General features: G+C 38.7%; 1 protein-coding gene across 4 annotated transcripts; it reads left to right on the forward strand.

Annotated features, from left to right (window-relative positions):
* Positions 1-1,732: 1,732 nt before the first annotated feature.
* Positions 1,733-19,186, forward strand: LOC113157344 (mucin-2-like). 4 transcript variants are annotated; one of them, XM_026352786.1, is made up of 6 exons: positions 1,733-2,342; positions 4,679-4,750; positions 5,441-7,088; positions 9,693-10,054; positions 16,139-16,720; positions 17,269-19,186. In XM_026352786.1, the coding sequence occupies exons 2-5, from the start codon at positions 4,717-4,719 to the stop codon at positions 16,717-16,719; spliced, it is 2,625 nt and encodes an 874-aa protein (XP_026208571.1). In that variant the 5' UTR covers positions 1,733-2,342; positions 4,679-4,716; the 3' UTR covers position 16,720; positions 17,269-19,186. The 4 variants fall into 4 exon arrangements, with proteins under 4 accessions (XP_026208571.1, XP_026208570.1, XP_026208572.1 ...); XM_026352785.1 differs by having other exon boundaries at positions 5,441-10,054; XM_026352787.1 differs by lacking the exon at positions 9,693-10,054 and having other exon boundaries at positions 5,441-7,444.
* The last annotated feature ends 698 nt before the right edge of the window (positions 19,187-19,884 follow it).

Below are 19,884 nucleotides of genomic sequence, written 5' to 3' on the forward strand. Positions count from 1 at the left end.
TTCACAGAACAAATCACAAATATTCTATTTTACCAAGTTTGCTCCTCACAGGCGGTTTCATTTATTTCAACATTGGTTAAACTTTAAGTTATCTGCATGATGAATAAAAGTAATGATAATGTCTCTGATTTATTTTCCATCAGAGTTAGATTGCAACTACTATTGTGTGCTAAGAAAAAGGCAGGTGCAAATGCCAGTATGAAAAAAAATTGAATCTATATAATTTTAAGTAGGACACACAGGCCACAAAAACACACACAGCACACGTTGGGTGAAGTTGGACTTTTTGTAATATGAAACATCTTCATACTCTACTGATTTTTCTCTTTGCTTTTTGACCAGTTATGGTTGCTCATAGTTAAGCACCACATGCCATCCTGCACTGTGGATGCTTCCTAAGCCTGCTTGGACTGACACATGGACCAGCCACAGCATGAACGCCACCTGGTGGAAAGGTTATGCAACAAAACATAAACTAGGATTCAACTTCAGCTATGGAGCATTATTCCCCTACAGCTTCTTTGGAGAGGTGAAATGTTTTTGTCCATGTTTTTATATCTCTGTTCATTTTTGTTTCATTTTTGTTATAATATGGTAACAAAGAGAGGGAAGGTAGTAAAAATAGAGATATAAAAAAGTATACATTTTCACATAACCACAGAGTAAAAGTGGCCCTGCAAAGCAGAATGGGAAGAATCGGGTCCAGTCTGTCAACACTTACATTTTTACATACTCCATCGCACCTACACCCACCTGGACAAGCCTGGGGGATTAGTGAGGATTCATGTTTTTTGATTTCTAGAGTACATTCAACACCATCCGGCTTGCACTGCTGGGTAAGAAATTAAAAAACATGCAGGTTGACACTCCCCTGATTATGTAGATCATGGCCCTAGGGCGATGCATCTTTATCCCAGGTGCTCCACAGAGAACAGTTCTGTCCCCCTTTCTCTTCACCCTGTTTACCACAGGCTGCAGGTACAACTCAGAGTCCTGTCATCTTCAGAAGTTCTCTGATCACTCTGCAGTTTGTAGGATGTATTCAGGGTGGAGACATTGCAGAGTACCAGGAGGTGGTAGACAGTTTTGTGTACTGGTGTGGACTAAACCTTCTTCAACTCAACATCAGTTAAACAAAAGGTCCTGCTGACAGAAAATGTGGAAGTCCTGTCAACCCTCTCTCTATAAAGGGGGAGGAGGTGTAGGTTGTATCCAAGTACAAATACCTCATAGTGTACCTGGACAACAAACTGGACAAAGGACTCAACAGCACTGCACAAAAAGGCTCAGTAAGGCTATGAGCTATACAATATGCTGTGTAGTCCATGAATACATCAACCAACTGGAGAGTAAAAAAATGTTAAATATTCCTAAATGGCTCAGCCAAAGTCCTGAACACCTGAAAATCTATATCTTCTATATCCCTAGTGGTATCCAGTGGCCAGTAGAGCTAAATGTGCTTGAAGGGGGCAGCTCACAGCTATAAATGTTTCTACACAAAGGTGAGTATGTTTTTTAAATTCAATTCAGTTTTATTTGTATTGTGCCAAATAACAACAGAAGTCATCTCAATGCACTTGAGACCAGAAAAATATAACTGTAAACAGAATTATATAGAAAACCCAACAACCCGACTTGAGAAGTACTAGGCAACAGTGGAGAGGAAAAACTCCCTTTAGAGGAAGAAACCTCGAGCAGAACCAGGCTCAGGGTGGGCGGCCATCTGCCTCAACCGATTGGGGTGAGAGGAGAGAACAGCAGGCAACAAAAAACAACAACAGGCTGCAGAAACACTGGGCAGGTTAGTAGGACCAGTAGCTGCACTGGTAATATACAGCTCTGGGGCCGAGGATACCTGTAGAGGAGAAAAGAGAGTGCGAGAGATAGAGAGGAGGAAACACAACTACGAGAGAGAAAAAACGCAAAGTTAATGACATGCAATGGTTACATTTGAATAGACAGAGGAGAGGAGAAGAGGAAATGTAAATGATTTGGTCAACACATGAAAATATGGTACAGCACATCAAAATAGATTTTGTTGCTGAACAGGATTCCTCTCTTCTGTTGACCATCTGTACCAGCTATCAAACTGTTTTAGATGTAAGTATCTAATTTGCACTGAAATGTCCCTTTCTACCTAACTACTATGACCTGCATACAGTCAGCACTGCTTTTTCAAGGTGTTGTTCGTCACTGGTATGAGGAGCACTGACAGGTGTTATTATAGCAGGAAAAACTGGTTTCGAGAGACACTTTTAGGTCGACTTTTCTTTTATGTTTTCTTTATCGCTAAAAATGCATTGACGATCCACACAGTCCGTCTGTTCAACGATTCTAAAAAGGTGAGTGTGATTTTATTGATTCATTGCTCACATTAAGTACATTATCTTCCTGGTGAGGTCAGACCAAGCTGTGGGATGTTTACGAATTGTAAAATAGTTTTGTTTGAATGTTGTCTTGGTGAATCACTTGAGTTTCCAGATGTTTTTACAATGTTTTATCGTTAAAGTACTCTGACAAAAGCAGAGTCAAAGGGGAAGATGAGTGTGTGTGTCACAGCGGTGGGCTGTGACGCACGTGTCATGAGATTCCAGCTGACCAATTTTACACACTGATGTTCATACACTATTATGGCGTTTCATGCACATGAGGAAAATCCGGTCTTTCTGTTCATGTTTTTGTTCTACTTGAAGATTACACTTTTATAATCTCGTTTCAGATCATTTTCAAAACATATTTTTTTGCATGACTCCACATTATCTTCCGCATACTGATTTATTTCCCCATAGTCTTCTTACAGTGATAACAAAGACTTGTTTCAGATGCCTGTTCACCATTTACATGGGTAGGGCTGCTTTTAGGAACAAATGAGTAAACCGGTTTCCCAGGGCACAACTAGCTGAAATGACACCTGGAAGGAGGACTGAGAAATCATTTTGTTTTATTCCAGTCGTTCAGTCTTTACATGACTCATAAAACCTGTCACTGATGTTTAATGCACTACATTATTCCATTTAATTCACAAAAAATAAACAAATTCATCCAACTGTGGTAGCTTCAAAAGACACTTGTGCTGACAGACCACCAACAGCATAACACAGCCATAGATGCCATTTTTTTCAAAAAGTCAAAAAAATTCTGTGTGACTTTAGTTAGAATTAAAAGGAACCACAGAAGTCGTCACCTTCTATTTCTGTTTTCACATAAACAGCTTATGAATGTAACATTTAATATTATCAAAATATGTGGTTGAAATCTATCCAGACCCATTTCATATTAAGTAATTTACATTTATAATTACTCCATTACTACATAATGAAGATCTTTCCATTAGTCAGTGTTGTCAAGTTTTTTTTTCATGTCTGGATTTTCACCAACTAACAATTTAACTTGCTCTCTTTTAGTGCAACTTTCAAATATACACAAATGTGATACTCTGTCTTTAATGCATCATAATTAAGGATGTATGTTGTCCATTGTTATAGGTTTTGGGAGTATGTGACATGGCTTCTGACTTGTCCGTAGAGAATTTTATCATATTTGTTTAGCATAAAGTCTGATTAATTTAATTTATAATTATATTATAATTTCTCAGAAGAATGTAGCCTGATTTTATTTTTAAAGATTATACCTAATTGTATTTACAATATTTTACAACATATTTTTGAAATGTAAACAGTTTAGCTTAATTTTATGCAAACTTTATAATATTATACACCGAGGAACAAAAATTTATTACACTGTGTTTTGTAGGCTATGAGCAACACATCCAGACGCTTGCTTTAGGGGTGATTAGTAATACCTTACTGCATGTGTTAAGTTAAAACACTGACAACAGTGTTAAGTCAACAACCCAGACACACATAACAAAAATCAGCAGTAAGAAGTTTTAATTAATTAATTAAACGACATCTATCTTTGAGAGATATTTGACAAGTGTAATAGTTTTGCCCCTGTTCCAGTGATATTTTACAGCTGAACCTACCAGAACATAGGTATGCGTTTGGTTACATGACAGATTGTCAAAATCACATTCACAACTTCCAGACACAGAGTCACACTGTTAGCAGAAAACATGCTGAGTAAGTTTTATTAAAATGGCTGTAAGTGTAGGTCTGATATTAAGAAATCAGTAGCTCAGTACAATGATGTGTGGAAGACAAATGTACTCCTGATGACCATGAATCTGATAATGTTAGAATGTCACAGCTTCTAGCTGTTTTTACTGCTTTTTCCTCCGTTAGTGTCAGGAAAAATAGATTTAAGATTTTGAATTACTGCCACAGTCTATAATCTTTACAAGTTAGTGTGTTTTAAGTACTTTTAGGCTTTAAAAGGCTTAAATGGTCTGCTGTATACAACGTACCACAGCGTATAGCTGAAAAAATAAACAAATTCTCATAGATTTCACCAAAGTATGCTGGAATCAGTTTAAAAAATATATAAAAAAATTGTAGAATAAACTGAAAAAATACAGTACACTGTAAGCATCGATTGCAAGGACAGAAATGTGCAATTATAAGGATCAAAATAAACAATATTAATAATGTAATAGACACCAGTTCATGCAGTTTCCAAACTGCATGTCAATGGAAGACTCTGTTATTGTGATGTTTGATTTATAGATACAGTCTAACAGGAGACACATTGTTAATTTTTATCTTTGCTTTGTTACCAGCTATGCTTGCTATACATGGATGACTACTGAGTGCCAATATGAACTTTGGCGTTTTTCTAAGACTACTTGCAGGTGAGTCAGGTTACTAGCTGACATAGAAAAATCTGCTGACGCAGCAATTAAGGCGCATCATTTACCACTTCTCAAAACATTTCACTCACTTTTCTTCTAGTATCTGGAAACTGGAGTTGTCTAAAAATTCACAAGTATGTTTTTTGGGGGGAACAGAATTACAACCCGATTATAGCTTGTTTTATCATAATGAACATTGGTGAATGGATTTTGTTTACAATTAACAACAAGCAACAGCAAATAAGATCAACAGCTAAGGTGTGAGTGTTGGAACCAAAGAATATAATGAACTACATTTAGTATGTAAGTACTACAAATACCACCACTGCTAATCAGCATTAATAATTCTATTTTACATTTACAAATTACAGCTTATACAAATTATACCAAATAAAGCAGTGGTCAAGTTATAGTCTGAGTGGAGCGCTGAATGGCTACAGCACATGCCACATAAACACAGTGCCCCTAGTTTGACTCCATCATAAACATTTCTTCTCCCACGTTTCCTGTCTGCTGTCTTACTAACACCATCAATGGAGGCAAAATAGTATAAACTGAAACAGTAGCTAGACGGATCTGGGTTTATGTTTTCTCAAAAAATATTCACTTCAATTTCAGTTTAACTTGCAAAATTGCTGCTGCTGCTTAAAATACAAAACCTTGATTTTCACATTTTTCCCCCCCACACAGTGGTTTCCACATTTCTCCTTCAGACCAAAGTCTATAGTGCTGAAGTTCGCGCAGTTACGACAATCTCTGATATAATACAGCAACTACTTAAAGGGCAACAATCATCTACACAAACATGGACTACTGCAGTGACTCCATCCATTGAGGCAAATCCATTTACTCCAACAGAGGTAGAAAAAGCTACTGAGGAAACTGCAGTTTCCCCTACAGTAGTCCATAATGTGTCCGGCCAAGCACCGACAATGCAGGAGCAAACCATCCCTTCACCAAATTCAACTGTGGTGGATGCAAAGGCCCCCAATGACATCCCTTCAACATCTGACATAGTCACATCAGTTCCAATCAACTTCACAGAATTAAATTCAACTCTGAACCCATCTGTAACAATTACGTCTGGATCAACTGTAACATCATCGCCAACTGTAATAACAGAATTACTTACATCAAAAACATCCTTGGCATTACCAGAAGAACCGTCAACAACAGTGTCCACTACTGTACCAACACAATCTAGTTCGACAATTGAATCTCTAACAGTAGCATCAACAATACAATCAATTCCAGGAGAAGTTACATCTTCTGCCACCACTGAATTATCAAATGGAATCTCAACCAGTGCTCATGAAATGTCTACGCAAATGTCTGGATCTGTAACAGCATTAACAGATAAGTCAACTCAGTCCATGTTATCCACAACTGAATCTAGTACAGTAACAACACAACCATCCACAGAAACAGGAGTAACATCAGACTTTGTAGTAACAACAACACATCAGCAAGAAAAAACAACTGCAGCAGTCGTATTAACCACAACACTATTACAGTTCTCTTCAATACCAAGTACATCGTCTGTAACAACTGCATTTACAACACAAACTGTGTCCACTACTGCACCAACACAATCTAGTACTACAGGAGAATCTGTAACAGAAGCATCAACTATACAACCTACACCATCCAAGGATTCACCAACACAAACTCAAACAGAAAGCACAGCAGGACCAAAACAATTACCACAAAGCACAGTGACTTCAGCAACAGAATATGCAACATCTCAAACATCAACATCAACTGTAGTACCTCCCACAGTTGTTGGATCAACAGCGAATGGCAACACAACATCAACACAAAGTGGATCAGTGACTTCATCAGGGGAAACTACACCAGTCATTCTAACATCACAACAAGGAGCAATAGAAACCAAAGTTGCAACTACACAAGTGACACCTCAAGGAGAAGTTACACCAAATGCAACAACTGAGTCTCTGAAGGAAATCACAAGCAATAATCATCAAACTACATCAACTGCAGCAACAGCAACAACACAACAAACACAATCAATGGGAACAGGAGTAACACCACCAACAGAACTTGTAACGTCAACAACACATCAACCAGACCAACAAACATCAACAGAATTAACCTCAACACCACCAACACAAAGGGCATCATCTGTAACAACTGCATTTACAACACAAACTGTGTCCTCTACTACACCAACACAATCTAGTCCTACCAAAGAATCAACTACAACACAAACTTCACCATCCATAGTTTCACCAACACAAACACAATCATACAGTTCAGTTGAAACACAACTGACACAAAGCACAGTGTCTGCAGCAACAGAATCAGCCACAGTACAAACATCAACAGCTATTGGCAGCACATCAACAAACAGTGGATCAGTGATTACATCAACTCAAACTACAACATCCACTGAGGCACCACTGCAAACATTGCAATCAACAACTCCAGGACAAACTACATCATCTGCAACTACTGAATCACCAAGTGAAATCTCAACCAGTACTGAAGTAACTACAGAAAATCTTGTAACGTCTACACAAACCCCTGTATCTATAACAAGAGCATCAACAACTGCAGCAGGTACAGTGACGACACAGCCAGAAACAGTAACGACAACAGCAGACCTTGTAATATCAACAACACAACAAGACAAACAAACATCTGTAGCAACAGAATTAACAACACCATTACAAAATAATTTAACACAATCTATGTTTTCTGTAACACAACAACCCATAGATAACCAAACTACTCATACAACACAGCTTACAACTGTAACAACACCATCCACTACTGTGACATCTGCTACAACATCTGTAAACACAGAATCTGTAACATCTTCAACATTATCAGTAGAAACACTCACAACTTTAAGTCAAACTGAGGAACCAACCACCAGTCAGAGCACACCTTCAGCAGAATCAACCACAACACCAATACAAATGATTGCAACATCAAAATCAACACCACATAGCAGTCCAACCCAATCTGCAACATCACAAACGTTGTCATCAACAGAGACATCTCCCTCTAGTGGATTGATAACAACTTACAGTACAACGTCCACACACAGTGGATCAGTGATTACATCAACTCAAACTACAACATTCACTGAAATACCACTACAGAGATCAACAGAAATCACTGATACGACCACACAGTCAACTTCAGCACAAGCTACATCTACTGACACTACTGAATTACCTAAAACAACATTATTCAGAGAAACTCAGTCCATGTTATCCACAACTGAATCTACTACAATAACAACACAACCATCCACAGAAACAGCAGTAACATCAGACTTTGTAGTAACAACAACACATCAGCAAGACAAAACAACTGCAGCAGTCGAACTAACCACAACATCATTACAGTTCTCTTCAATACCAAGTACATCGTCTGTAACAACTCCATTTACAACACAAACTGTGTCCACTACTGCACCAACACAATCTAGTACTACAGGAGAATCTGTAACAGAAGCATCAACTATACAACCTACACCATCCAAGGTTTCACCAACACAAACTCAAACAGAAAGCACAGCAGGACCAACACAATTACCACAAAGCACAGTGACTTCAGCAACAGAATATGCAACATCTCAAACATCAACATCAACTGTAGTACCTCCCACAGTTGTTGGATCAACAGCGAATGGCAACACAACATCAACACAAAGTGGATCAGTGACTTCATCAGGGGAAACTACACCAGTCATTCTAACATCACAACAAGGAGCAATAGAAAACAAAGTTGCAACTACACAAGTGACACCTCAAGGAGAAATCACATCTAATGCAACAACCGAGTCTCTGAAGGAAATCACAACTAATAATCATCAAACTACATCAACTGCAGCAATAAAAACAACACAACAAACACAATCAATGGGAACAGGAGTAACATCAACAACTCATCAACCAGACCAACAAACATCAACATCAACAGTAATTTTAACCACAAGTGGTAAATTAGTAACTTCAGAAGAATCAATGACAACACTATTAGAAACAACTTCAGTAATAAGTACATCATCTGTAACAGCGGCATTCACAGAACAAACGGTCTCCACACAATTCAGCTCTACAAGAGAATATGTAACAGAAACATCAACACAAACTTCACCATCTATGGTTTCAACAACACAAACAGAATCAGAAAGTACAGTTGAAGTACAATTGACACAAAGCACAGGATCAGCCACAGTACAAACATCAACATCAACATTAGTACCTCCTCCCACAGTCGTTGGATCAACAGCGAATAACAGCACATCAACACACGGTAAATCAGTGACTACATCAACTGAAACTACAACATCAACTGAGGCACCACTGCAAACATTGCAATCAACAATTCCAGGTCAAACTACATCTTCCTCAACTACTGAATCACCAAGTGAAATCTCAACCAGTACTGAAGTATCTACAGAAAATCTTGTAACGTCTACACAAACCCCTGTGTCTATAACAACAGCATCCACAACTACCAAAGTTGCAACTACACAAGTGACACCTCCAGGAGAAGTTACATCTAACGCAACAACTGAATCTCTGAAGGAAATCACAAGCAATAATCATCAAACTACATCAACTGCAGCAACAGCAACAACACAACAAACACAATCAATGGGAACAGGAGTAACACCACCAACAGAACTTCTAACATCAACAACACATCAACCAGACCAACAAACATCAACAGAATTAACCTCAACACCACCAACACAAAGGGCATCATCTGTAACAACTGCATTTACAACACAAACTGTGTCCACTACTACACTAACACAATCTAGTCCTACCAAAGAATCAACTACAACACAAACTTCACCATCCATGGTTTCACCTACACAAACACAATCATACAGTTCAGTTGAAACACAACTGACACAAAGCACAGTGTCTGCAGCAACAGAATCAGCCACAGTACAAACATCAACATCAAAAGCTATTGGCAGCACATCAACAAACAGTGGATCAGTGACTACATCAACTCAAACTACAACATCCACTGAGGCACCACTGCAAACATCGCAATCAAAAACTCCAAGACAAACTACATCATCTCCAACTACTGAATCACCAAGTGAAATCTCAACCAGTACTGAAGTAACTACAGAAAATCTTGTAACGTCTACACAAACCCCTGTATCTATAACAAGAGCATCCACAACTGAAGCAGGTACAGTGACGACACAGCCAGAAACAGTAATGACAACAGCAGACCTTGTAATATCAACAACACAACAAGACAAACAAACATCTGTAGCAACAGAATTAACAACACCTTTAGAAAATAATTTAACACAAACTATGTTTTCTGTAACACAACAACCCATGGACAACCAAACTACTCATACAACACAGCTTACAACTGTAACAACACCATCCACTACTGTGACATCTGCTACAACATCTGTAAACACTGAATCTGTAACATCTTCAACATTATCAGTAGAAACACTCACAACTTTAAGTCAAACTGAGGAACCAACCATCAGTCAGAGCACACCTTCAGCAGAGTCAACCACAACACCAATACAAATGATTGCAACATCAAAATCAACACCACATAGCAGTACAACCCAATCTGCAACATCACAGACGTTGTCATCAACAGAAACATCTCCCTCTAGTGGATTGATAACAACTTACAGTACAACGTCCACACACAGTGGATCAGTGAGTACATCAACGGAAACTACATCATTCACTGGAATATCACTACAGAGATCAACAGAAATCACTGATACGACCACACAGTCAACTTCAGCACAAGTTATATCTACTGATACTACTGAATTACCTATAACATCATTGAGAGAAACTTCAACTCAGTCCATGTTATCCACAATTGAATCTACTACAATAACAACACAAGCATCCACAGAAACAGCAGTAACATCAGACTTTGTAGTAACAACAACACATCAGCAAGACAAAACAACTGCAGCAGCCGAATTAACCACAACATCATTACAGTTCTCTTTAATACCAAGTACATCGTCTATAACAACTCCATTTACAACACAAACTGTGTCCACTACTGCACCAACACAATCTAGTACTACAGGAGAATCTGTAACAGAAGCATCAACTATACAACCTACACCATCCAAGGTTTCACCAACACAAACTCAAACAGAAAGCACAGCAGGACCAACACAATTACCACAAAGCACAGTGACTTCAGCAACAGAATACGCAACATCTCAAACATCAACATCAACTGTAGTACCTCCCACAGTTGTTGGATCAACAGCGAATGGCAACACAACATCAACACAAAGTAGGTCAGTGACTTCATCAGGGGAAACTACACCAGTCATTCTAACATCACAACAAGGAGCAATAGAAAACAAAGTTGCAACTACACAAGTGACACCTCAAGGAGAAATCACATCTAATGCAACAACTGAGTCTCTGAAGGAAATCACAACCAATAATCATCAAACTACATCAAATTCTTCAACGTCTATACTGTCATCAACATCCATTGAAACGTCAACTCAGTCCATAACATCCACAACTGCAGATGTAACAGCAACAACACAACAAATACAATCAATGGGAACAGGAGTAACACCACCAACAGAACTTCTAACATCAACAACACATCAACCAGACCAACAAACATCAACAGAATTAACCTCAACACCACCAACACAAAGGGCATCATCTGTAACAGCTGCATTTACAACACAAACTGTGCCCACTACTACACCAACACAATCTAGTCCTACCAAAGAATCAACTACAACACAAACTTCACCATCCATAGTTTCACCAACACAAACAGAAACGGAAAGTACAGCTGAAGTACAATTGACACAAAGCACAGGATCGGCCACAGTACAAACATCAACATCAACATTAGTACCTCCTCCCACAGAGGTTGAATTAAAAGCTAATAACAGCACAACGTCAACACAGAGTGAATCAGTGACTACATCAACTCAAACTACAACATCCACTGAGGCACCGCTGCAAACATTGCAATCAACAACTCCAGGACAATCTACATCTTCTGCAACTACTGAATCACCAAGTGAAATCTCAACCAGTACTGAAGTAACTACAGAAAATCTTGTAACGTCTACACAAACCCCTGTATCTATAACAACAGCATCCACAACTGAAGCAGGTACAGTGACAACACAGCCACAAACAGCAACGACAACAGCAGACCTTGTAATATCAACAACACAACAAGACAAACAAACATTTGTAGCAACAGAATTAACAACACCATTACAAAATAATTTAACACAATCTATGTTTTCTGTAACACAACAACCCATGGATAACCAAACTACTCATACAACACAGCTTACAACTGTAACAACACCATCCACTACTGTGACATCTGCTACCACATCTGTAAACACAGAATCTGTAACATCTGCAACATTATCAGTAGAAACACTCACAACTTTAAGACAAACTGAGGAACCAACCACCAGTCAGAGCACACCTTCAGCAGAATCAACCACAACACCAATACAAATGATTGCAACATCAAAATCAACACCACATAGCAGTACAACCCAATCTGCAACATCACAAACGTTGTCATCAACAGAGACATCTCCCTCTAGTGGATTGATAAAAACTTACAGTACCACGTCCACACACAGTGGATCAGTGAGTACATCAACGGAAACTACATCATTCACTGGAATATCACTACAGAGATCAACAGAAATCACTGATACGACCACACAGTCAACTTCAGCACAAGTTACATCTACTGACACTACTGAATTACCTAAAACAACATCATTGAGAGAAACTTCAACTCAGTCCATGTTATCCACAACTGAATCTACTACAGTAACAACACAACCATCCACAGAAACAGCAGTAACACCAGACTTTGTAGTAACAACAACACATCAGCAAGACAAAACAACTGCAGCAGCCGAATTAACCACAACACCATTACAGTTCTCTTCAATACCAAGTACATCGTCTATAACAACTCCATTTACAACACAAACTGTGTCCACTACTGCACCAACACAATCTAGTACTACAGGAGAATCTGTAACAGAAGCATCAACTATACAACCTACACCATCCAAGGTTTCACCAACACAAACTCAAACAGAAAGCACAGCAGGACCAACACAATTACCACAAAGCACAGTGACTTCAGCAACAGAATATGCAACATCTCAAACATCAACATCAACTGTAGTACCTCCCACAGTTGTTGGATCAACAGCGAATGGCAACACAACATCAACACAAAGTGGATCAGTGACTTCATCAGGGGAAACTACACCAGTCATTCTAACATCACAACAAGGAGCAATAGAAACCAAAGTTGCAACTACACAAGTGACACCTCCAGGAGAAGTTACACCAAATGCAACAACTGAGTCTCTGAAGGAAATCACAACCAATAATCATCAAACTACATCAAATTCTTCAACGTCTATACTGTCATCAACATCCATTGAAACGTCAACTCAGTCCATAACATCCACAACTGCAGATGTAACAGCAACAACACAACAAATACAATCAATGGGAACAGGAGTAACACCACCAACAGAACTTCTAACATCAACAACTCATCAACCAGACCAACAAACATCAACAGAATTAACCTCAACACCACCAACACAAAGGGCATCATCTGTAACAACTGCATTTACAACACAAACTGTGCCCACTACTACACCAACACAATCTAGTCCTACCAAAGAATCAACTACAACACAAACTTCACCATCTATGGTTTCACCAACACAAACAGAATCAGAAAGTACAGCTGAAGTACAATTGACACAAAGCACAGGATCAGCCACAGTACAAACATCAACATCAACATTCGTACCTCCTCCCACAGTTGTTGGTTCAAGAGCTAATAACAGCACAACATCAACAAACAGTGGATCAGTGACTACATCAACTGAAACTACAACATCCACTGAGGCACAACTGCAAACATTGCAATTAACAACTCCAGGACAAACTACATCTTCTCCAACTACTGAATCACCAAGTGAAATCTCAACCAGTACTGAAGTAACTACAGAAAATCTTGTAACGTCCACACAAACACCTGTATCTATAACAACAGCATCCATAACTGAAGCCGGTACAGTGACGACACAGCCAGAAACAGCAACGACAACAGCAGACCTTGTAATATCAACAACACAACAAGACAAACAAACATCTGTAGCAACAGAATTAACAACACCTTTAGAAAATAATTTAACACAACCTATGTTTTCTGTAACACAACAACCCATAGATAACCAAACTACTCATAGATCACAGCTTACAGCTGTAACAACACCATCCACTACTGTGACATCTGCTACAACATCTGTAAGCACAGAATCTGTAACATCAGCACCATTATCAGTAGAAACACTCACAACTTTAAGTCAAACTGAGGAACCAACCACGAGTCAGAGCACACCTTCAGCAGAATCAACCACAACACCAATACAAATGATTGCAACATCAAAATCAACACCACATAGCAGTACAACCCAATCTGCAACATCACAAACGTTGGCATCAACAGAAACATCTCCCTCTAGTGGATTGATAACAACTTACAGTACAACGTCCACACACAGTGGATCAGTGAGTACATCAACGGAAACTACATCATTCACTGGAATATCACTACAGAGATCAACAGAAATCACTGATACGACCACACAGTCAACTTCAGCACAAGTTATATCTACTGATACTACTGAATTACCTATAACATCATTGAGAGAAATTTCTACTCAGTCCATGTTATCCACAACTGAATCTACTACAATAACAACACAACCATCCACAGAAACAGCAGTAACATCAGACTTTGTAGTAACAAAAACACATCAGCAAGACAAAACAACTGCAGCAGCCGAATTAACCACAACATCATTACAGTTCTCTTCAATACCAAGTACATCGTCTATAACAACTCCATTTACAACACAAACTGTGTCCACTACTGCACCAACACAATCTAGTACTACAGGAGAATCTGTAACAGAAGCATCAACTATACAACCTACACCATCCAAGGTTTCACCAACACAAACTCAAACAGAAAGCACAGCAGGACCAACACAATTACCACAAAGCACAGTGACTTCAGCAACAGAATACGCAACATCTCAAACAACTACTTTCGGACTATTTCCACCCAAAAGTGCTACTGACAGCACAGCAATGCGCAATGGGTCAGTGACTACATCTGGAGAAACTACACCAGTCATTCTAACATCACAACAAGGAACAACAGAAACCAAAGTTGCAACTACACAAGTGACACCTCTAGGAGAAGTTACATCTAATGCATCAACTGAATCTCTGAAGGAAATCACAACCAATAATCATCAAACTACATCAAATTCTTCAACGTCTATACAGTCATCAACATCCATTGAAACGTCAATTCAGTCCATAACCACAACTGCAGATGTAACAGCAGCAACACAACAAACACAATCAATGGTAACAGGAGTAACACCTCCAACAGAACTTCTAACATCAACAACACATCAACCAGACCAACAAACATCAACAGAATTAACCTCAACACCACCAACACAAAGGGCATCATCTGTAACAGCTGCATTTACAACACAAACTGTGCCCACTACTACACCAACACAATCTAGTCCTACCAAAGAATCAACTACAACACAAACTTCACCATCCATGGTTTCACCAACACAAACAGAAACCACAGTTTTAACAACCCAATCAGCACAGAGCAGAGTGGTCGCAATAACAACGTCTCCAACATCACAAACATCAACAGTAATTCCAACCACAAGTGGTGAATTGGCAACTTCAGCTGAATCGACAACAAAACCACCAGAAACAACTTCAGTAATAAGTACATCATCTTTAACAGCGGCATTCACAGAACAAACGGTCTCCACACAATTCAGCTCTACAAGAGAATATGTAACAGAAACATCAACACAAACTTCACCATCTATGGTTTCAACAACACAAACAGAATCAGAAAGTACAGTTGAAGTACAATTGACACAAAGCACAGGATCAGCCACAGTACAAACATCAACATCAACATTAGTACCTTCTCCCACAGTCGTTGGATCAACAGCTAATAGCAGCACAACATCAACAAACAGTGGTTCAGTGACTACATCAACTGAAACTACAACATCAACTGAGGCACCACTGCAAACATTGCAATCAACAATTCCAGGTCAAACTACATCTTCCTCAACTACTGAATCACCAAGTGAAATCTCAACCAGTACTGAAGTATCTACAGAAAATCTTGTAACGTCTACACAAACCCCTGTATCTATAACAACAGCATCCACAACTGCAGCAGGTACAGTGACGACACAGCCAGAATTAACAACACCATTACAAAATAATTTAACACAATCTATGTTTTCTGTAACACAACAACCCATGGCCAACCAAACTACTCATACAACACAGCTTACAGCTGTAACCACAGCTTCAACTACTGTGACATCTGATACAACATCTGTAAGCACAGAATCTGTAACATCTTCAACATTATCAGTAGAAACACTCACAACTTTAAGACAAACTGAGGAACCAACCACCAGTCAGAGCACACCTTCAGCAGAGTCAACCACAACACTGGATGCAACACAAACGGGAAAATCTGTTGAAGCTGTGTCTACGTCAACACTAACAGACTTCAGAGGAATCACTGGGGCATCTAATGGGAACAGTTCTTCAACAGTTATGCAAACCAACATGACTGTGACTCCTGCATCCATCGGTACTCCTGTCCAAAATAACATTACACGACCTCAAGGTAATACCACTCCTCTTCCTGTTGGAAATACAGTGTTTTTCCAACATATTCCCAAAGTTGCTACTCTGGAGCCCCTTGCCTTTGATTACCCCACTGTGATCCGAACCACATTCCGAGTTTCCAATGCCTCAAGTGCAGACTCTCCAGGTCGGAACAACTGATGTGAGTACTACTGGTTTTGTAAATTACAGGCTAGGCTGATAGCAGTCTCATAACTGTGTTATAATACACATGAATGTCCACCCAGCAGATGGTGCTGCAGCTTAGCATAGGATCAAAACATGTTTGTGCACAGGGTAAAAGAAAACCTACATTAACAAATTATATTGTTTCTTATGACTGGACTTGCACATTTATCAGCATCAAATCAATACCATCAATTCAAAAATACAAAGTTGTCTAACTGCATGAGTGAGGACGTGAAGTATTAATGTGGTGGAGTCTGCTCAGATACAGTGCCTTAAAAAGTGTTCAGTCTGCTTAGAAGTTTTCATGGTTAATTAATTTAATTTTGAAACAGAAAGCAAAAAGCAAAGCAATAAACAAACAAACAACAACAAGAAAAAAACTATATTCAATGATAGTGTGTTATTGATATAGTTTGCTCCATACACAGGGTGTAGGAATACCTGTGTCCCAGACATTGTAAGTCATTACATAACCATCATGTTTTAAGTGTGTCTGATCATTTTTCTCTTTCAATTCCACAGATCCCACCAAACTGAAAGTCTGAAAGCCTCGTTTTCAGTCACCACAACACATTCACTAACAAAGGAGACCTGCTTTGTAACTCTGTTTATATTCCCATTTGAAAACCAAAGAAAAACACGTTTTATCTTCAGCCAGTCTCAAAATAAGCTGATTTTGTGCATGTGACACCATTAATACAGTGAGGTTTCTGCCACTGAATGTGTGTGAACTGATAATACCAGTGCTGTGTGTTTTGATTAAAACAAGGACAGAGGAAACAAACTGGGAACTGAAAGGTACATTTATTTATTCCAAATGACATACAGTGTAAAATCATTTTCGAAGGATACAGCTGAGTCCTATTTTAAGCCTATTCTAAAATAAAAAAAGACAAAATCACATGTATACAAAAAATCATTGTTGACAATTATGTAACACATTTATTTTCAAAGTTTTTCTCTGATACTCCTAATTTATTTGGTTCTTATTCTGTATTTGTGGATTCTATTGCCATTTAGTCTGTGTTCAGATAGAATCATCTTTACAACTTTTCTTTTAAACCTGATGTGATGTGACCACCCTTGAGATTTCTTATTTGACTTGACAAATTAGTCAGTACGCAGTAACCGCTGAAAATCAGACAATGCTTTTGAATAGTGGCTCAATAACTGTCAATGAGACTTCTGCACCTGTCGACAGGTATTTTGTTTCACTCCTTGTGAGCAAGCTGCTCCAGCTGTCCCAGGTTTAAAGAGAAATTTCATTGTACCCCTGCACAGATTTAAGACACCCTGTGCCAGATGCAGCAGAGCAGCCCCAGAACATAACGGAGCCTCCTCCATGTTTCACAGTAGGGACAGTGTTTGTGTACGAGAACACTAGAGTGTTCTTTTCTTTATATGCTTCATTTTTGCATCTGTGAACATAAAGATGATGGGGCTTGCCAAAACGCTCCAGTTTTGTCTCATTTGTCCAAAGGACATTCTCCCAGAAGCTTTTTGGCTTTTAAACATGCACTGTGGCAAATTCCATTCTCGTGTTTTTATGATCAGCTTTCAACAATGGTGTCCTTCTTGGTCGTCTTCCACTCAAACAATGCTGGATGGTGCGATCTGACACTGACATACCTTTACCTTGGAGTTCACCTTTAACTTCTTTGGTTGTTGTTCTGGGCTCTTTGATTACCGTTCGTATCCGTCTCTTCAATTTGTCATCAATTTTTCTCTTCGGGCCACGTCCAGGGAGGAAGGCTACAGTCCCATGGACCTTAAACCTCTAAAAAATATGTGCAACTCTAATTACAGGAACACCAAGCTGCTTGCAGATGGTCTTACAACCTTCACCTTTAACAACTTTTTCTATAATTTTCATTCTAATGTGTGCGTGGAACATGCCATCTCATCAAACAGCACAGTGACCACTTTTAACCCTTTAAATAGGCAGACTGATTGATCATAAGTTTGAAGAGACCTCTGAATCAGAGGACACACCTTCATAAAACATCTCTCTGTGGTCAAACAGTTTTTAATCTTTTCTAGGGGCACCATCATTTTTGTCTAGGCCTGTTTACTTAGTTAGATTTTTAAGATGATTCTATTGAACAATTGTGGGTTTTTCTTTCATTAACAGAGGGGTACCAACAATTTTGTTAATTTTTATTCCACTTATCACGAATACCAGTGTGAATATTGTGAATTTTTTAAATAATACTCTGCATTGGTTTGTACTAAACAAGATACATAATAATAAGATAACAAGAAGATTATGCTTCTTGTTGTGTTCCTGGTTTGGCTGAACGATAAAGATAGCAAACCACAGAAACGTTGTAGAAATGTACAAATATATAAAAATGTAATGCATTTTGAAATACAAACATACACAGAGGGGTGTACTAATGTGTCTTACATCTCAATCCATTTAATTAAATAAATTAATCTATGTCCAGAGTATATTTCCATTCAATTCTGACTGTTATCACCTATTGATAACACATTATTTACTGTATAATTTATGTAATTCATTCATTTTTTGTGAAGGCACTGTAACTTTAGTCTGCATTAAACACAATAATGGAGGCCTTGGTCATACAGCATTTTACTGCAGGTGACAATAAGATAGTTGGAACTTACAGATGAAAAATAAAGCCATCACTAACCCACCACCAAACTGGTCATGCTGAAAGATGTTACGTGAACGTAATGTTCTCCACAGCTTCTCCAGACTCATCTTCATGTCTGTGGTCAAAGTGAACCTGCTCTCATCTGTGAAAAGCACATGGTGTCAGTGGCAGACTGGGACTTCTGGTGTTCTATGGCAAATTCCAATTGTCATAACCTCGCTCAAAGGAAGGGCAAATAGAAGAGGACATGAAATTAAATTAGTGGTGTAGTGTGTGTATGTATGCATGGAAATGAAAATAAAAAAAAAAAAAAAAAACAAAACAGAAAGGCAACTTAGGCCACATCACAAACCAGTTTTTATGCCTCGAAGGAAGAGTCAAGACAATGAGCCATAAAAGTCCAAGAACTGCCCACACAAGACCAGACAGGAAGCAAAAAGGGCTGTCACTGAGGGCTCACTAGAGGGTGTTGAGCCCTCAGGCCACTTTGTGGCCTGCACGTCTATATGTTATATAT

The sequence above is a fragment of the Anabas testudineus genome, chromosome 18 (genome assembly GCF_900324465.2).
Source record: "Anabas testudineus chromosome 18, fAnaTes1.2, whole genome shotgun sequence".
In the NCBI taxonomy this organism is placed as follows: Eukaryota; Metazoa; Chordata; class Actinopteri; order Anabantiformes; family Anabantidae; genus Anabas; species Anabas testudineus.

What these genes read in the sequence shown, in the direction of transcription:
- LOC113157344 (XM_026352784.1), top strand. Translation starts at nt 4,717, where the DNA reads ATGAACTTTGGCGTTTTTCTAAGACTACTTGCAG. An exon ending in TTTTCTAAGACTACTTGCAG is followed by an intron (nt 4,751 to 5,440) that starts GTGAGTCAGGTT and finishes CCCCCCACACAG; the next exon opens with TGGTTTCCACATTTCTCCTT. An exon ending in GCCACAGTACAAACATCAAC is followed by an intron (nt 8,976 to 11,618) that starts ATCAACATTAGT and finishes CACAGTACAAAC; the next exon opens with ATCAACATCAACATTAGTAC.